General features: G+C 44.6%; 1 protein-coding gene across 1 annotated transcript in view; it reads left to right on the top strand.

The window, feature by feature from the left end:
• The window catches only part of LOC126536806 (cell adhesion molecule Dscam1-like), a 494,472-nt gene that overhangs the window by 279,730 nt on the left and 197,007 nt on the right, over positions 1-17,735 (top strand). The window contains exon 3 of the mRNA XM_055074010.2: positions 9,597-9,761. Coding sequence (XP_054929985.1) covers positions 9,597-9,761 — 165 coding nt within the window. The remainder of the gene's footprint in view (positions 1-9,596; positions 9,762-17,735) is intronic.

Below are 17,735 nucleotides of genomic sequence, written 5' to 3'. Positions count from 1 at the left end.
ATTGCGATTATTATATAGGTATCCGTACGGATGTCTATGACAATTCTATGAAAAGAGAAAAAAAAGTTAGCAGTTCAGAATTCTGTCAATAAACCACTTCACTCACCGTGTTTACCCGAATTTCACGTTAGTATATTGACTCAGTGCGATGGACCAACGTTCATAGGATTCGGTGGCATCAGTTTCCCATTTCGCATGTTCACAACACAGGTGCCCGTAGATGCTTAAGCGTGAACGTACGAAGGCCGCAGAAGGATTAGATTTCTTGAAGACGTGCATGGTGACACATTTAGAGTCGCAATTTTTATAGACTCGAAGCCGTTTATAGGAGTCATTTGTTCCGTAAATTTTTAGAGCTAAGTACCACGATTCACCTGAGCGAATGCCTTCAAATACACTTCGGGTGATCGTTGAGTAGTACGATTCCTAAAGAATGCAGGCCTCCAATAGTCTCCAGTTTTCTTGTGCAAAAATGGTGTCCCGTCTTACCAGCGATAGCACTATAGTTCGTAAGTCCTTTCCGTCTTAAGCCTCTGTGTCAGATGTCACGATGTCAGCCTCTGTGATGTGTCACGTGTCAGATCGCGCAGTATTTCATTCAAGACACTCGTACCATTCTCACAAGTTTTTGACACATTGTCGAAGCCTCTTGCCTTGCAAATGTCTTAGGCGTGCACCTGCACCTCCGAGACAATCTCCATCATTCACCGAGAGCATGCAATAAGGCGCTACAATGCCTTTCCGCAACTCTCCCAAAGGTTTCAAGCGCTAATGAAAGCAATATATGCGTTTTCGTAGCGCAATGTAATAATCGGACACTCAAACGGTGTTTAATGAGCGTGTACATGGACAGTGCAGGTCCACAAGCTTTTAGAGGACACAGGATTTGCGAGAAAAAGGTACCAAGCGTTGGCACACATTTTCATATTCAATGTTTCACTGTGTAGTTGTTCTCGTGACCTACACGATAATTAATTAAATTAGAAACGACATGCCTCATCGAACCAATAAATTATCATTTCTCATAGCACGCATGTCCCGCAAACTTATGTGACCGACAATATACCAGCACCGCAGCGCGCAAGAGTAGCCTGAACATGATATTACAAAGTCCTTTCATGTGTAGCATTCTGCAATTAGTCTTTAGATTTATTTTAGAGTATCGCTATTATCGCTGGTTTTTCTTCAAGCTTATCGATGTCTTCATTCATTCTGCGCCCGGCGGCAACTTTCTGTGGCTGCACAGCCAAAACTACGAATTCGAAGCACACAGAGTCATCTGGAAGCTACGTAGCGTCAAAGACACCGTACCAATTATTATATTTTTTTTGGTCGATTTATTTCTTAACAAATAAAAAGCTTGCTTTGGGAAAAGGGTTCTGTTTTTGCTGTTGCAAGTTTTGTGCCTTTCTGATGTCCATTGTCTGGTTTTCCTGGCCCTGTAAACGGCCAGCAGAACGTCGGCACTACTTGGCGTAGTAATACTACAGCAGAAGGTCCACACGTGCGGGTGCGTGCGCTGACTTTGTCTTGCTGCTACAGAAAGGTGTCGTCGGGAACAGAGGCTCTCGGGTGTGATAAAATCCTTGACGTAGACATATTACTTCATGTCTTCTTAGCCTGTCTCCGCTGTCTAACATTGACAGTAGCATATAGCTCGAGGCAACGATAAGTCGAATATCGGTATGTGCAGCACGCAAAGCTAAGGCCTTAGTATTTCTACTTAACTGAACGACAAAAGCCTTATTAGAAAACTTTCGAGCGCTATAAACACACAGGACGTACAAAAGGAACACACTCCACACCCGCTCACTCACAAATGATGTTTACTGGACGTATGGAAAAAAATATAGATATATAGAAAGTGGACGCATCGCGCATGTCAAGACGCGGTAAAAAACAAAGCTACATCTAAGGCACATTTTAACATGGATTAATAAAATTGAATTCTTTGTCATACAATATTAAGAATGGTTGGCTCACACAGTGCGGCGTTCTTGGTGATGTGATAGGCTTCCGAAATTTCTTGTGTGGTTTTTTTAGGGTAACGGAAAAAAATGACTATGTTTCCGCAGATGGGCTTACACGGACACGATTTACAATGTGAGGCCAGGTGATTCAATGGCGCGCCGTTTAAGGAATTTATGTGCTCTCTGAGGCGTACGTTGACACATCGGCCTGTTTGGCCAATGTGAATATGACCACAGCTTAGGAGAATATTTTACACCGCTCTTGAGGCACAATCGACAAAACGGCTAACATTTTTCTGGCTCCATTTTCCTATCACCCATTGACGTGACCTGTGTCCTTCTGTGCACAGTGGAACAAACGCGAGTAAGGCTATGCGGTGCAGGAAATTCCACCCGAACGCGATAACGCTTTGCTTCATTTCTTTAGGCCGTTTGAAATTTTATGTACGCAGGAAAGAACTGCCAATTTTTAGTTTCGTTCATTTTAAACAGAAGGACGACACCCGCATTTTGCTTGCTTTGCAATGCGCACGAGCTTCTCGCAAACTGGGGCGCTATAACGTAAAACTATTCCAAAGTTTTCTATTCCAATTCTGCTATCCGCCCTCCACGATCGGTGAAAAAGTTTTTTTCGACCACGCCCACTTCACCTCTCCGTCACGCGACGTCCCGAAAACCGCGATACCTCCCCATCTGATATGATGTGTATACACTGATTATGCGTGGCTTGAGAGAAAAAAGAAAAACAGTTATTTCTGATTCGACCCCTTTCCGCCATCAGCCCTCGGCTATTGGTAAAATGTTTTCGGGCTGCACCCACTTCACCTGCCTGTAACGCGACGTCACAAAACCGCCCAAACTCATCGCGTCAAAGTGACGTGTACGCGATAAAGATGCATTAATATGCCGAACAAAACTGGATTTTCTTCGGAATAGCCGCAGGCTGCCCCGTTCCGAATGGAATAAAAGATAGCTGCCGCCGATCGCTGAGACGCTGGCTGCTCGCACCTGCCGGAGAGCATGGGTGTATTTGCGTATTATAAAACTTCTTGCGTGGCCGTGTAACGCTTCCGAGCCCTTTCGGCACGTTTACCACCTCATTCTGCCAACTCTTCTTTGCTGAAGGTCAGTTTTTGCGTCATTCTTAAGCTTCCGTTGCATGCCGCCGTGATTTTCGACCAGCCACCACAAGCTAAGTAAGGGAAAGCCGACCAATCGCAGACGCCGGCACCACCCTCTCCATCCGGTTATCGATTTTCAGTGCACTGGCTCTGCCCCAGTGAATCCCTCTCCACTTGAGCGTTCTCCTCGCCTCTTGTCAGCCAATTAGATGCGACAAGCCGCTCAGTGTAGGCAATGTTATTCGTTTTTCAAGCAAACAAAAGTGACATTCTATGAACGAGGAAAGCGTTTGATTGGCCTGTTCAGACAACCCTGCGAGTGACCGCCCGGTGCTTGCGACGATGGTTACGCAAATTTGACGTCAGAAGATTGGAATAGAAACATATTGGAATAGTTTTACGTTATAGGGCCCCTGATGTGATGAAGTGCACAGGGTAACCCTGCGGCCTTATTGCGTTCCACTTGCATTCGAAGACTCGTGCATAGCTTGTGCACGCTAGTTTTTTATCAAGGCAGCGCGTAAGCACTACAGAACAATTCCGCGTTTTACCATTTCTGAGTGCCGCAACGCGGAATCTAAAACCGGCTTTGCAGATCGTGAATTATACTGCCAGCAAACATGATCCGCACCAAAATTCATGCACACGTCAAGAAACTGTAATCTTATATTACTTGGCAGCTCAAAAGTGAATTTTAGACCTATGCCTTCTTTTGTGCGGCAAGGAGGAGCCGAAGTTGCATTTTCGGTGTTGCGACCTCTGCGAAGCTCCATGACGGGTATGAGGAACGTCCACCCTCACGAAATAATGTTACGTGTCGCTGATACGCAAAGCTATCTACAATACATTTACACATAAGCCAACGGTGGTCAAGATGGCGACCCTATAGCGATCGGGAACACGTCGTCTTCCTCCTCTTAAGTGCAGCCACACTGTGGCGGCTATTCCACATCAATACTGTGCTCTGCGGTTGAGTCTGTGACTATATATATATAACTTCTCCATTACGAGGGGAATGAGCCATCGCATATTTTGCTTGCTTAGGAGGGTATGCAAAATTGATGTTTTAGGTGATGACGACAGTTTTTGTTGACGCAAACCAAAATTGCATGGAAGCCTAGCCTTAAACAGCTTCGCTGTAATATGCATCATAAAGCTGCCCACTTCAAAGCCCATAAAAGTTTGCCAGACCGGTGCCACCAAATTTACTCTTAGGCGACTATATGTGCCCCAAGAAGACATGACCGCCTGATCATAGACCATATTTAGAGACAGAGATTCATGGACCATGACCCAGGCGCCATAGGCATTCAAAGCAATGCGGACATCAGAAGTATGTGAAATGGACTGGCCTCAGTGACTGGTTATAGGCGTGTTGGGCAGCCGGACATACTCCCACTGCGTGTTTTCATTCCTTCTGTCTCTTTTTATCCCTTAGTCCCCTTCTCCATGCGTAGGGTAGCGGACCGGACGCACGTCTGATTAATCTCGGTGCCTTTCTTCACACTCATCATCATCATCATCATCATCGTCACCACAGTAATCATCATCAGAGCTGATAAATACTGTAATGACCCTGTAGCGGCGTCCTAATTTCCTTCCAAGCACCCCCTGGCCATTTGACGTTTTTCCGGACCTAACAATCGGGCAGAGAAATAATACGCCTACTGCAGGATCGATGTAGAAACTCATGTGACTTCGTTTTCTACGAAGTCCCAGCGGCTTAGCCTGACACGTGGCTTCCTGGGCGACCACACGAAACCTGACGAATTAAGCGCATGGCGTGATCACGATCATTTCGACCCCCTCAGGCAGTGAGTTCCGAATAAGATGAGCGCATGTCTCCCCGCAGGCCGCTTGCTTAAGGCCAGTTCGAGCAAATAGAGGGTGCGTGATTCCAGCGTCGTACGGGGGCCTGGTTGAGCATTTATATCTTGAACTTCGGCCCATCCGCTTTTACTACCCTTCTCCTTCGAGACGTTCTCAACACGAAGTTCTTAACGGTCAATGTTCGCGTGCCAAGTCAGACACAAGAAAAAAAAAGCGAGTCATCTCGAGAAAAAAAATAAAATACGAAGCAGCCAGTCCCCACGCTAAGTATAGTTCGCGATGAACAAAACCGAAGGCTTTATCGCAAGCATAAACGAACTCAAGCATGCCAGCCGGGGCGCACAACATTGAACGTCCTCGGGAGATACCTCATCAGCCCCGTTCCCCGGCGTAGGGGTAAGTAAGTCAAGATTTAGGCCAAGCGGGAGATCGCAAAGTCAATAAGCGCTTGGTGAAAGGGCAAGCACGGTGCACGTCGTCGCGACCGTTGTCCGATCGGTTTCCGATGCGCTCGAGCGCGTTGTGCAGTTCGGGCCACTCAGCTCAACCATTGTTGCGCCGGAGCTTTCGGCGTGCGTTCTCTGCCCGATACATGGTATGTCACATGCCGCTTCGAATCGCGCATTCATCTGTCCATGAAACTAGATTGCTGCTCGCGACCGAGCTGCACTTCGAGTTTGTGTTTTATGTTGGTGTATGTTTGTTGAACAGCGGGGGTAGGGGCGAATGATTAATTATTTATGTAGATTAAAAGAGTATGCGTGCAAGCTTCATTTACAAAGTCCGCTTTGAGAGTGCGCGTAGCATCTGTTGTTTACTGTGCCTGTTGAGCCACTCTTCCATTAGAGTTTGGAGAGAGTTTCGCAGAACTCCTTCGCATGATGCGAACTGGAGCGATCTCGAATCATTACGAATGGACATCTATGCTCTACACCAGGCTGTACGCTGTACCTGGCTTGTCCGAGTAGAACAATATCTCGCACAGAACAAATATGAAGCCATACACGTCACTTACAAAGGAAACTTAAAAAAAAAATAATAATTCCGGGGTATTATGGGCCCAACCACTTCCTGATTAGGAGACACTCGAGGTGGGGACTCCGAAATATTTTTGACAATCTAGTTTTTTAATGTGCTCATAAATATAAGTACATTTTCTTGCAATTCGCCGCCATAGAAATTCATCCGCCATGGTCGCGATCTAACGCGTGACTTCGATGTCAGCAGCGCAACGACATAGCCACAGGGATATCACCGCAAGTCGCTTACAAAGTGCTGTTTATGTTTACCGAAAGTTACATTACCACACCGTGGTATGTTATTTGAAACCTATTCTGACGATGCTGAAGTGACGTATACACGATATCTTAACTATATCCTAAATCCTTCCTCCTTTCACACGATGGAGCTTTTAACATAAGTTTGTAGCGGTAGAAAATAAAATAAAACAAAATAAATAAAAAACCACTAACAAGATGACTAAAATGTTTAGTGTACGAAGACGGAAGGAAAGGAAACACGGCTCTTAAATACATTCAACTAACTTGATGATTGCTCCATAAAAATATACGTAGACGCAAGAAAACAATAGAGCAACAATAAGCTTCACCACATCGACTCGGCGATAACAAGTTCGCCGTACATCGTACGCATGCTTCAAACAAGACTCAGAAACATTCAAACTGACCAACGTATTCGATCCCGCGTTTTTATAAGGCAACTATTGGAACCTTGTCCTGACAAAGCAAGCCACGCAGTTTGTCTATTGGTAGACACAGAACTGTGTGGCTGCGCACAGCCAATAAATGTTTTATCCACATGTGGCGTATGTTGTACCGTAAGAACTTCCCCTTTTTTTACCCTATCGATCACTTGTCCACATTAACCTCACCATCAGGCGTACGCCGCGGGCTTAGCGCATGCCCACTATTAGCCCTTTTCGGAACTATTCATCACGGACGATCTGTAACATTCTGTTGTGCTTATCTGGAGATTAAAACGCTAACTTTATACGCGTGCCTGGGTACCTCCTGCCTAACTAAACGCGCGTAAAGGCAACCACACATCTGGCGTAAACGGTTTATGGGAATTGGAGCGCGTAGATCGAAGCCGGTAAGCTCACGCAGCGACGTCTTGAAAGACGCACGTCAAGCTGCATCACGCGACGTAAATTTCACCCTTCTCGCAACACATGCCGGTGTTTGTGTTCGCCACGCCCACTGGAACGCCGAGAGAAAACAAAGTATTCGCTTTCACGGCTGCATGCTTGGTGCGCCTTAAAGGAGGCATCGCCCACAAAAATATATGAATTCCGCTCTGGCGGGGAAACGTGGGTTAGGTGGCGAACATTCAATTTTGGCAAAACGGTGCTAAAACAGACAACGATCGAGAAAGGTACGCACAGGACAAAGTTTGTATTTGCATTTATGAGAAATATGTGACGCAGTTTACGACAGACTGTAAGGTTATGGCATATTATACGTTTTGTCGGCTAATGCTTGTGGCAGTTTTGCCTCCTACATTTTCCTAAAATTCGATCGCTGTGGTTAAGTGTCGCACGTATCCCCATGCATTCTCACCTTTGATATTAAGTTTAGTCATATTCTAAATTTAGGCTCTGCTTATTGCTCATTGCAGCTAGAACTATAACTATGGCACGAAACATAACTAGCTTCATAAACGGCTTGAAAACATGAGAACGCGATAAACGATGTCTTCCTGGCAACAGCATTAAATTTTGTGCGAGCTGTCATGCCAGTATTTATCAACGACACGAACATTATTAATAAAACGTTGACATTTTCCGTACACGCTATAACTTCTGAAAGTGGGTGTCCGAAAATGCTGCTCCTCATATGGACGACAATACGCAAGAAAAACTATCGAAAGCTTCAAGTCTCGCCATTATTTTAAGCGAAGCTTGCTTGCGCCTAGCGAGCGTAGCGGGGGCTAATTCACGAATCTGTAGTGCGGAAAAGAAAAACACAAAATAAAGGTTGAGTCGGGAAGCACTCTACGAAATTACATATGCGCTTGCGTAGTCCCACGCAGCATATAATGTCAACATCTGACAGTAGGGCAGACTTAATCGCATGCTTTGCGCACATTTATGGCTAAGATATTACGCCACTGGCGCGTTCAATTGCCAATCAGAACTATGCCGGTACACACTTAAAGACCATCTTCCATGCCCTGGAAGAGACGAAATCCAATTTCAGCCGGCTGATGTCTTTATAACTGTTCGAGTCACCGGGTTATTCACGGAGCAAGCATTTTCTAAGTTCATTAGCAGACAGTGGTAGTTAAGCCGAAAGGCCGAATATTTCGCAGGTAAGCCCGATCTTTTCATGGAGGGAGTTTAGGTATAAGTTCAGCCGTTCTCGAAGACGCTATAGGATATCGCGTTGAGTTCAAGTAGCATTGATGTTATAAAATATGGAAAAGAGTGATATAGTTCGAGGTTCTTGGACAATGAATACGCCATTTCGTCTGGTCCAGGCACTGTACGTAGTGACATACAAAAAAATATGCAGGTCCAACGCATACGTTGGAATCTGTGTCAAGCAAAGCGTTACTCAAGCGGTGTGTATTCAGCTGACAGCGATGCGAATAATTGCGTATAATTATATAACCACAGAGGTGGCAACTTAAATATGATGAATTTTTTTTTCTTTTTGTGCACTGCACCGTTCACGAGCGACGCCGTTATTCAAACGCCAAATCAGGCGGATGCACCGTGCGAGCCGTCTACGCAGCGGTGTCACAAGAACGGAAGCGTTGTATGATGCATTTCGAAGGAATAATGGTGGTAACGGCAGGTGTATGCAGCATGTGCGAGCCATATCTTAATACATCAAAGGATTCTGCACTTCTTGAGCCAAGTGAGAATTGGCCAAGAGAACGCAAACGCCCAGTGACACACATCGTAAGGATAAATCAAAGTAAAACAGGTAAAACAAGCAGTCCGTTGAATACAATGACCTATTCCATTAAAATATTGGCGTTTTTTAGAGATACCTAGGAGTTGACATTATATTTTCAGGTTTCATGCAGGAACTTATGTTGTTATTACGTAGGACACAGAGGTGAGCTTATCGGCACTACTTCGTCCGTCCGCGCACGGGTTATACAAGCCTATTTGCTGGTACTTGCATTCACTATCCACAAGTATATCCGCCGAGATACCGGCTGACACAGCCGCAGCCAAGCCAAAGTCAAAGAAAGGCAGGAAAAGAAAGCCAAGGAAAGCTTGGCTTTCTTGACCTACTAGATAAACTTGTCAAAGGTTTTTATATCAAGACAGCCTTCTTTGTATATAGAAAGACTTTATGTAGTTTAAAGAACACGACAAAATGCTGTCGCGATGAAGTATTCGAAACATACATCTCCAAAATGTCAGTGTTTACTATTGTAACAACCAACGTCGAAAAGATCAGGTTCCAGATCTGGAATGTGGTGGAGAAACTTTCATTCGCCTTTCACTGCTGTTCTTCTGTTTTTTTTTCTTGTTTTGTTAGTGTTGTGATTGTTCTTGTGATTGCGACTGTTGCTGTGATTGTGACTGCTGTTGTAGTTGTTTAATCGTGCGCTCATACACTGATGCTCGAGCCGATACTTCGACAGTCATCACAAATGATTTGGTGCCTCTCTTTCTGTCTCTATCACCTTCGCGCAGTGATCCTGGAAGAGTTCGAGGCGCACGTGCACGATGACTACGTGCCGCGAGGCAACACGGCGCTGTTCCGCTGTCACGTTCCTAGCACGCTGCGACAATACCTCAGCGTCTCCTCGTGGACCACGGAGGACGGCCTGGTGATCGGAAGGCACGAGACGCAGTCGCGTGAGCATTGTTTCATTGATTTGGCTCTGTTTGTTTCGTACGTATTTGTTATCGCTGCTGTTCTAGGCCTTAAACAATTGGTCACGTGCCTACCGTGCGGGACTGGCGAAGACGTTCTTGGCGGTCGCGAAACATAGATGGGATTATTACAAATCGATCAAGATAACAGGGACAAACGCAGCTCTAAAGAAAAATATTGAGTGTTGCGTTTTTTTTATTATTTAGCCTACTGATCCCTTAACATTCTTCAGCCTGTGAACGTAGAGCAATATCGAAAGCAGAATATAAACGTAGTAAGAAAAAAAAGTCGCAGTTCTGCCCGAAAGGCGAAGCATCGATCGCGATAGCAAATTAGTACACAGCTATTATACGAAGTAAGGATAGCAGTTTTATTGGCCATGTGGTGTCAGCGTGCTAAATCAAACATGAACACCTCACACTCGATGAGCGCGGACACTCGCTGTCAAAACGCTGGTGTGAGGAAGCGCGGCAGCAGCGGCGAGCGAAGTGATCTTCGTGCGGTCTATCACTTCAACAAAAGAGCGGCAAGAACACAGTGCGCACAATTGTATGAGCTGTGCGCAGATCCATTTTAGGATACGGCGCGTGAGACCGCGCGCGGCCGTGCAAACTACATGATTTTGCTCAAAAAGTCCGGTAACTTATCGACTTTTGTGAGGTTCTGGTTAAGGTGGTATGGGTGAAAGGCCGTCATTTAGAATCCTCCAAGCTGATGACTTGGAAACTGGTACCTGGGGGGGGCCACGTCCCACACGCTAACATGAGGGTTTGAGGCCATAAATGCTAGAACATCCGTCCGTAGGCTAGGACTCAAAGATGAAGTCCTCCGCCGCTGTTTCTCGAAGCTGCCGGTTTGTCTTAGGTTTTCATAATTTCTGACGACAGTCGATGCGTATGGTCTACCGCCACACTTCCATGACTGATACACATTTGCGGCCTTGCTCTTGTTGCCATTTTCAGCTCCCAAGGCAAGGATCATAATGAACACATTGTTGCGCCAAAAAAAGAAAAATAAAGACTTGGGAAGGAAGAGTACGAAACGACAGATTGAGCGGACTGTGTCCGCGCATAAGCTGCGTTGAAAAACAGTCAGGATGCCCGAAAAACCACACTAGACTGTACGTGAAATGTGTGACGGGCATTATATACGAAATACCGCTAAAATGTGGGAAATCATACGCTGGACAAACGGGGAGATGTGTTAATGACCAGGCTCGGGAGCATGAATTGTTTGTAATCAACAAAGATAATGCGCATTTACCTGCGCATTGCACGGTTTGCCTGGAAGGAACATGCCAGCCACTACTGCGTGAGATAAAGATACTTGGCAGGAGGGGTGATACGTTAGCGAGATAACTTTTGGAGGCATATAACATCAAAGAGAGAGGCACGAGTTCTTTTAGTGACACGTCTATCTTTCTGTTTGAAAACGAGTTGCAACTGTTAAAAACGTCACTGTAATCGCTCTAGGCAACACTGATGTACGCATGCGCATTAGTTCATTCTCCCTGCCCTGCTGTAAGAATAAAATCAGTTGAAGTTCAGCGCTCAATCTGTCGTTTCGTACTCTTCCTTCCCAAGTCTTTATTTTTCCTTTTTTGGCGCCACAATGTGTTCATTAGATCCCAACCAACTCGCCCAGCAACAAGTTCTACTCGGCAAGGATCATGTTTACCTTGTGCACATTAGAGACATAACGACTGGGACGAAACAAGACGCCCCTTTAAACTTTTGTACTGACGTTGTCAATTCGCTTTTGTAGTGATAGGCTTGGTGGAAAAAAAAAAGAACCTCCGTGCACTTTATCTACGCTAAGACAACAGCGATCACGACTTGTTTCCAACAAACACCAAACGCGACATGTTACTTCGGCTGGGGCGCGGCAGATAAGGCATTAGCTCGATCACGATGTTTTTATTTCCCTTATTTCGTTCTGGCTAACTCAGAGGGAGCTTGCTCGAGGGCGCTGCTTTATGAGACGGGTGGGAGCGCAGTCACGCGGTATTGCCCATATTTCACGTGGTTTATTTAGCAGCCGGAAAAAATGTTGTACGCAATTAATACGTCACTGAAAATACCACAGTTAGATGTCCCTTGGCTGTGCCTACAAACGCCTCATTAACATTTTCATAATTAGGATAGTACGTCTTGAGTTAGATAATTAATTTAATATACCTAATTAAATCTCAGTAGCGAAAAATTACTGACAGCTACTCCACTGAATTGGAAACAATATGCACTAGGTTTCCTTCGAGTAGCGCATTGCTTTCTTTATTTATCTTGGTGGATGAGTTAATTGGGACGAACTATAAATTTACGACCTTTGCATGCAAGTGACGATGTTTCCATCCCTAATAGATGTTGTAAATTATTAGAAACGTTTTCTTTTTCGTAAGCCGTTAGCATTGCTTACTGGAAAGAACAGCAATACTGAGACAGACATCATTCACGTACATTTCAAACGCCCTTGATAAAAGACTCATCCGAAGCAGTCACTGAAGTCTATAGGTTTCTTTCATAGTAAAAAAAAAAGCACGCAAAGCAATATGAAGCGACGTGAACATACAGCAACATATTCATTCTCTAGGCATAGGCTATCCATACATTTAGAAATAAGTTTGAATTGGCTACCTCCATTTCATTTAAAAATATAATAAACCTTGTCCTCTGTGTATATTTTTATATATTGTGTATGTGCATGGTGTTTACAGTGGAAATTTAAAACAGTGTTGAAGTGAAAAAGTACGGATGAGGTAGCCGCTGCTAGTGCTTCTAATGTGCCTGTCCTCCTATTGTCAGGATTTGCATAAATAAAGCGAAAGTATGAATTAAAAGCCGTGCAGGTCCGTGCCAATAACGATGCAGTAAGCTATAAACCCCAGCAAAATTTCCAGTGAGAAGGTCGAGGCACGTCAAAAGAAACTTCAAATAATGTGGGTGACAAAGCTCTGGTAATGATACTTTATGTGTGCGAGGGCCCCTCCGGAGTTTTCTGAAGGGGGGGGGGGGGGGGGGGGGGGAGGAGGAGTGCACTGCGGAGAGGGCTCGGGCCCCGGAGCCCCCCGGCAGTTGGCGCCTAAGGCGTAGATGTCACACAGTGGTCATCATGCCGTCATGCTCATAGACGACTTTGGCAAGTGAATGCCATAGCAAAGTGGGACGATATCGCAGTAAGACGCATATAGACGAAGCAACGGAAGTCTCCGAATGACCACTATTATTCTTAAATAAATGTGACTTCAGAAATACGCTGTGTCATCACATAGCTCGAATGGTAATCGCATTACCATCGACGGCCATCATGAGATGAGTTCTGCTGCAATGTGTGAGCGATGGGAATTCAGTCGCTGCTAATTAACGCAGACTTTCCTCGTACTAATATTATATGTTACGAGCAGGTGAGAAAAAAAGCTGCAGACCTGGTGAGTGCAAGCGGCTGGTCACCCGGAATAGCCGGTTTTGATCTCTCGCGTGTTGTTGAGAGAGAGAGATAGCAAAGAGAGGAAAGGCAGGAAGGTCAACCAGACGAGCGTCCGGTTTGCTACCCAACACTAGGGGAAGAGAAATGGGGAACAGAAAGAGGAAATTGGGATAGAGGGAACACTGTGTGTACACGCAGCAAAGCGCCTAAATTTGACTACAGTTACAGAACTAGGTGGCGTTAAGCTCCGCTCGTACATCCCCTTGAACAGTGGTTCCACTACTGGTGTCATCTACGACGTGGACGCCTCCATCTCCAGCGCTGACTTGCCGATTCCAGTGAAGCCTGCCGTTGATGGCGTCGCCCCCGTGTTGTTGTTTGAATTTATTGTACGTATCTAAGGATAAAGCAGTCGCAAGGACCACAGGAAGAACCTTGTCGTCAACATGGTAATTTGCAAACGCGGTAGCCGGATACGGGGTAAAACGAAAAAAAAAAGAAAAGGAAACGCTATCTCGTGACTAACGAAGGACGGAACATGGTGCGACGCATTTACCGCACGAATGAGGGGCTAATCGGTGGCATGAATAGAATGCAATAGATCGACGGGATAATCACGCTCGACGACATTAAGAACACGACTAATGCCACAAACAAACGTGTGTTGCAGGCTGTTCTTCACTTTTTATGCGCGAGGTCAAGAAGAAGCCGCTTAGTTTTTCTATATAGGCGCAATTCGCAAGGTACGATAGTATACACAGGTGTCGCATAATTTTTCTCAGTGTATTTTTGGGCTAAGTGTGCTCCTATACATCCTCGCCCTCTGGTCAATAATGTATACAGTGCTACCACATGGTGAATGTTGCCTCAGTGACACACACATTTAATACATGGTCTGCAAAGGGGCTGCTCATGCTGATACTGCTGCTGCAACGGAGAGCACTAACATCCGTGTACTTCGCAGGTGTTTCATGACGCCGTGATATATAGCTTGTAATACCCGTCTACTTCTAAAAAAAAGAAACAATAAAGCTAATATTTATTTCTTTTTGCCTTTAAATTTGCTGTTAACTTACATTTGCAGCTAATTCGCGCTGGGTGTACTTACCGGCAACGTTTTGGACGCATTGCATTGACAGTTTTTCGGTAAACCGTGAACATATTAAGGTGTACCAGAAACCCTATAGACGATAATGTTTCAACGTTGACTTAGGTGTCGATCCTGATTTTCTTCTTTTTCTTTGTTTTAATGACACGAATAAAGAGACCTTGGCTCTAACATATGGTGCCGGCTACTCCTTTCACATGGGCGACGTGATGATCATGTTATCATATACTGTCACATATTATTCAAAATATCGCGTAATATTAGATTATATACCAAAAGTATGAAAAGTACAAAGTAAGAATTAAAAACGTTCTTAGGCAAGTGTCGAACCTGTTGAGTATGTTAACCGAAGGGAATTCACACCTAGACTGCCGATTTACTTAGAGCAACGGATAAGTCAGTTGAGTAACCATCTTCACGTTGACTATGGGTATCGTTGCCTCAAGACCTGCATCTACCTTACGGTCTTATCATGTTGATAGTGCAAGCGCCTGAACGATTATTGTTGAAATTTTACGATCAGAAACCTTACCAGAAAAGAGCGCTTGTCGTAGACGTACAGTCGACCAAATAAGCTTGCGGACCAAGAGACCTGACGATAAGCTGAATATCTCCGCTGCATCAAAACGTAGCCTGGTATTCCCAAATAACAGTATTTACTGGTATATGTGAACAATACCGTGATGTAAGGTTTTACTGGCTACTTTTAAAGGCTGCTCGTATATTGAGCATTTTCTGAGGCCCCGTGGTCCGTAAACTTCTTTGGTCGACTGTACCTTTCGCGTGGATTGCCCACTTTGGTATGCGCAGCGTCACACTTCGTGCGCTGTGGTTTCTTTACATTCCGCCTTTTCAACTTTTTATTTTTTTTCGTATACCATTTCACGTTGCCCTGTCCTTACGAGCAGCGTGTTGTTTTGCTGTAATGGTGGCCTAGCTTCTAGCTGCGCACAGACAACTAAACAGCCAGTCTTCGGAGTGCAGCCCGCAGCTTTCATTTTCGGAGTCTCAGTAGTGAAGAGAAAGAGCAAGAAAATAAAACAGTCGTCCGAGCTCAACTGCAGACGACGAAATGAGCTTGTAATTATAGAATGAATGACTACCGGATGCAGCGTTGAATTTTGTCCTCCCAGTCACCATGGGTCTTCGCAGCTCATAACTGAAAAACAGAAAGTACACGTAGTTTCTGACACACAAAAAAATAGTAATATTAACCGCGCGATTCACACATAGGTTATCCTCCATGCTATGCATGCGCACTTCTGAAGATTGAAAATGCGTCTGCGGGCGTGTGGAGAGGGGGGAGAGAGGAGGAGGGAGGAGGCAAGATTTTTGCACTGGCAGAAAAAACGGTTAGATCACTGCAGCTCCTTACGTGAAGAAAGCACTTCTTAGCCTGGGAAGGAAGGAATGCGTCCTCATTAAAAAAAAGGCTAATTGTAGCAACGGTAAGCGAAATGACCCGAACCCACGTGGCGAGTCCAGTTCGTAGCGAAAGTAGGCACCCGCCACTCAGTTGATTGCCGACAGCGTCGCAGCAGACGCTGCTGCATACGCGAACGGCATGACTCGCACCTAATCTCCCCTTGCCTCGGTGGACAAATGACGACCAGCCCCATAATCATAAGGGGGAGCCTCCAGTGTGACTAACAATGCAACTACGATGGCCGTCATCACCGTGTCGTTAGGCGAACTGGCGGGCTTGTCTCTTCATACTTTTTTTGGCAGTGAGTGTATGTTTACGCCGTAATTATCTTCATCAGCTGCACCGTTCTCGTGCTGCTGTTGGCTTTAGACATGACGGAACTAAGCTTACAAACCCGAGGGAAAAAAAGAAGTGCGGGTTGAAAGTTTGTACCAATTATCTATTTCTTTTACTAGCAGCCGCTTTCTTCCCCGCTTGTTTTATATATATATTTTTGCTCTTGATGAAAAACGTGATAGGCCGAGAACAGCAATCAACTCACGCGCCTGGGCAGAGCCTCTTGCCTGCCTGTCTTACCAATCTCATATTTTGCCTATTATTTGCCCATATTTTGTTTATTAAAGCTGAGTGTTCATTGTTGTTGATTACTAAGTGACTAATGTTTGCCACGATGGGCCATCGGTGTAGTAAAGATCAGAAGATAAGGAATAAAGTCTCCTCAAAAAAGAAAGAAAAATAATCTAAGGCTGAGAAAAAGAAAACGCAAAGAAAAAACAAAAAAGCACATAAAACGTAGCGAATTAAAAGAAAAGACGTAGGAGAATGAAGCAAGAAATTTTCTTGATCTTGCTTTCTCCGACAGTGAGTAAAAATTTGAAACATCATAAATCACGTGACTATCTAAACAGCCTCGAAAGATAATCAGAATTCTGACATTTTCACCAGAAATCAGCGAGCGCATTGCGTGCATGTTGCTTCCTCAGAAATCATTTCAACTGCGTATCAGTTTAAACTACAGAAAAAAAAAATGACCAGAAAAAAATCAATTACCTGTTTCACACGTGCCATTAAAGGTTCGAAAATATAACCTCCTCTAAAGCAGGTTGGAAGGAATTTCAGCTTCTGAAAAGCGAAAGAGAGAAAATGAAAGGCAGGAAGGTTAAACAGGTTCCACCTTCTTCACGACCCTACACCAGGTGAGAAGCGGGCAGAAAAACAATATAAATCTTCTACTTTTTTTTCATGCTACAGAAAACAGTTCGGGTCACAGACAAATCTTATAGCAAGAAGGCAGCCTGATAGTAAGACCACCCATTTCTCGTAATCATATTTAACTATAGGTGCAATAAGTATAATGCGAAGAAATAAAAACTGGTATGCGGTAATCGAAACAAGAACCAGTAAAGAAGATTTCCGTTGCTTGAAACTGAAGAATAACATTTTTAACATTTATTCTGAAAATTCCAGGGCACTGTCAAGAAGGTTACCCCCTTAAAAGTGGATAACCGAGTAAATCAGTCAATAACACTCCTTACAACCTCTTTGCGTGAGGGTGTGAAGCCTAGACCCACTCACACAGCTATTCAATTTTAAACGTGAACATAATTTGCAGTGTGGAACGATCAAATAACGCTCAGTGAATATCACATAATCACAGTGTCAACCACTAGCCTAAAAAGAAATTATATTTTCTTGATTGCAGTACACTAGTCTCTTGTTGTCTCATCTCGGAACAATTGGGCGACGTGCACACATTTCTGGCAGTGCCCTCTGGGTATCCTACTCCAAATTTGCGTCTTAGGGTAAGCGCATAAATTGTCTCGTTTAATGTATATTACAAGTACGTTGCGCGAATGTTGCTTCCCCTTTATTTCTCATGTTGTTGAACTCGTCAGCGATCAAACCGAGAAAGCTGGTTTTTCTTTCGTTTTTTTTTTTTACTTTATTTTCTTTTTGTCAAACGCTGCAAGTCCAATGGGTGCGCGTGCGAAGGGGAAA

Source organism: Dermacentor andersoni, chromosome 4 (assembly GCF_023375885.2).
Source record: "Dermacentor andersoni chromosome 4, qqDerAnde1_hic_scaffold, whole genome shotgun sequence".
Taxonomy (NCBI): domain Eukaryota; kingdom Metazoa; phylum Arthropoda; class Arachnida; order Ixodida; family Ixodidae; genus Dermacentor; species Dermacentor andersoni.
The sequence above is the reverse complement of the archived record's forward strand: the minus strand, read 5'-3'. Positions and strand labels throughout refer to the sequence as shown.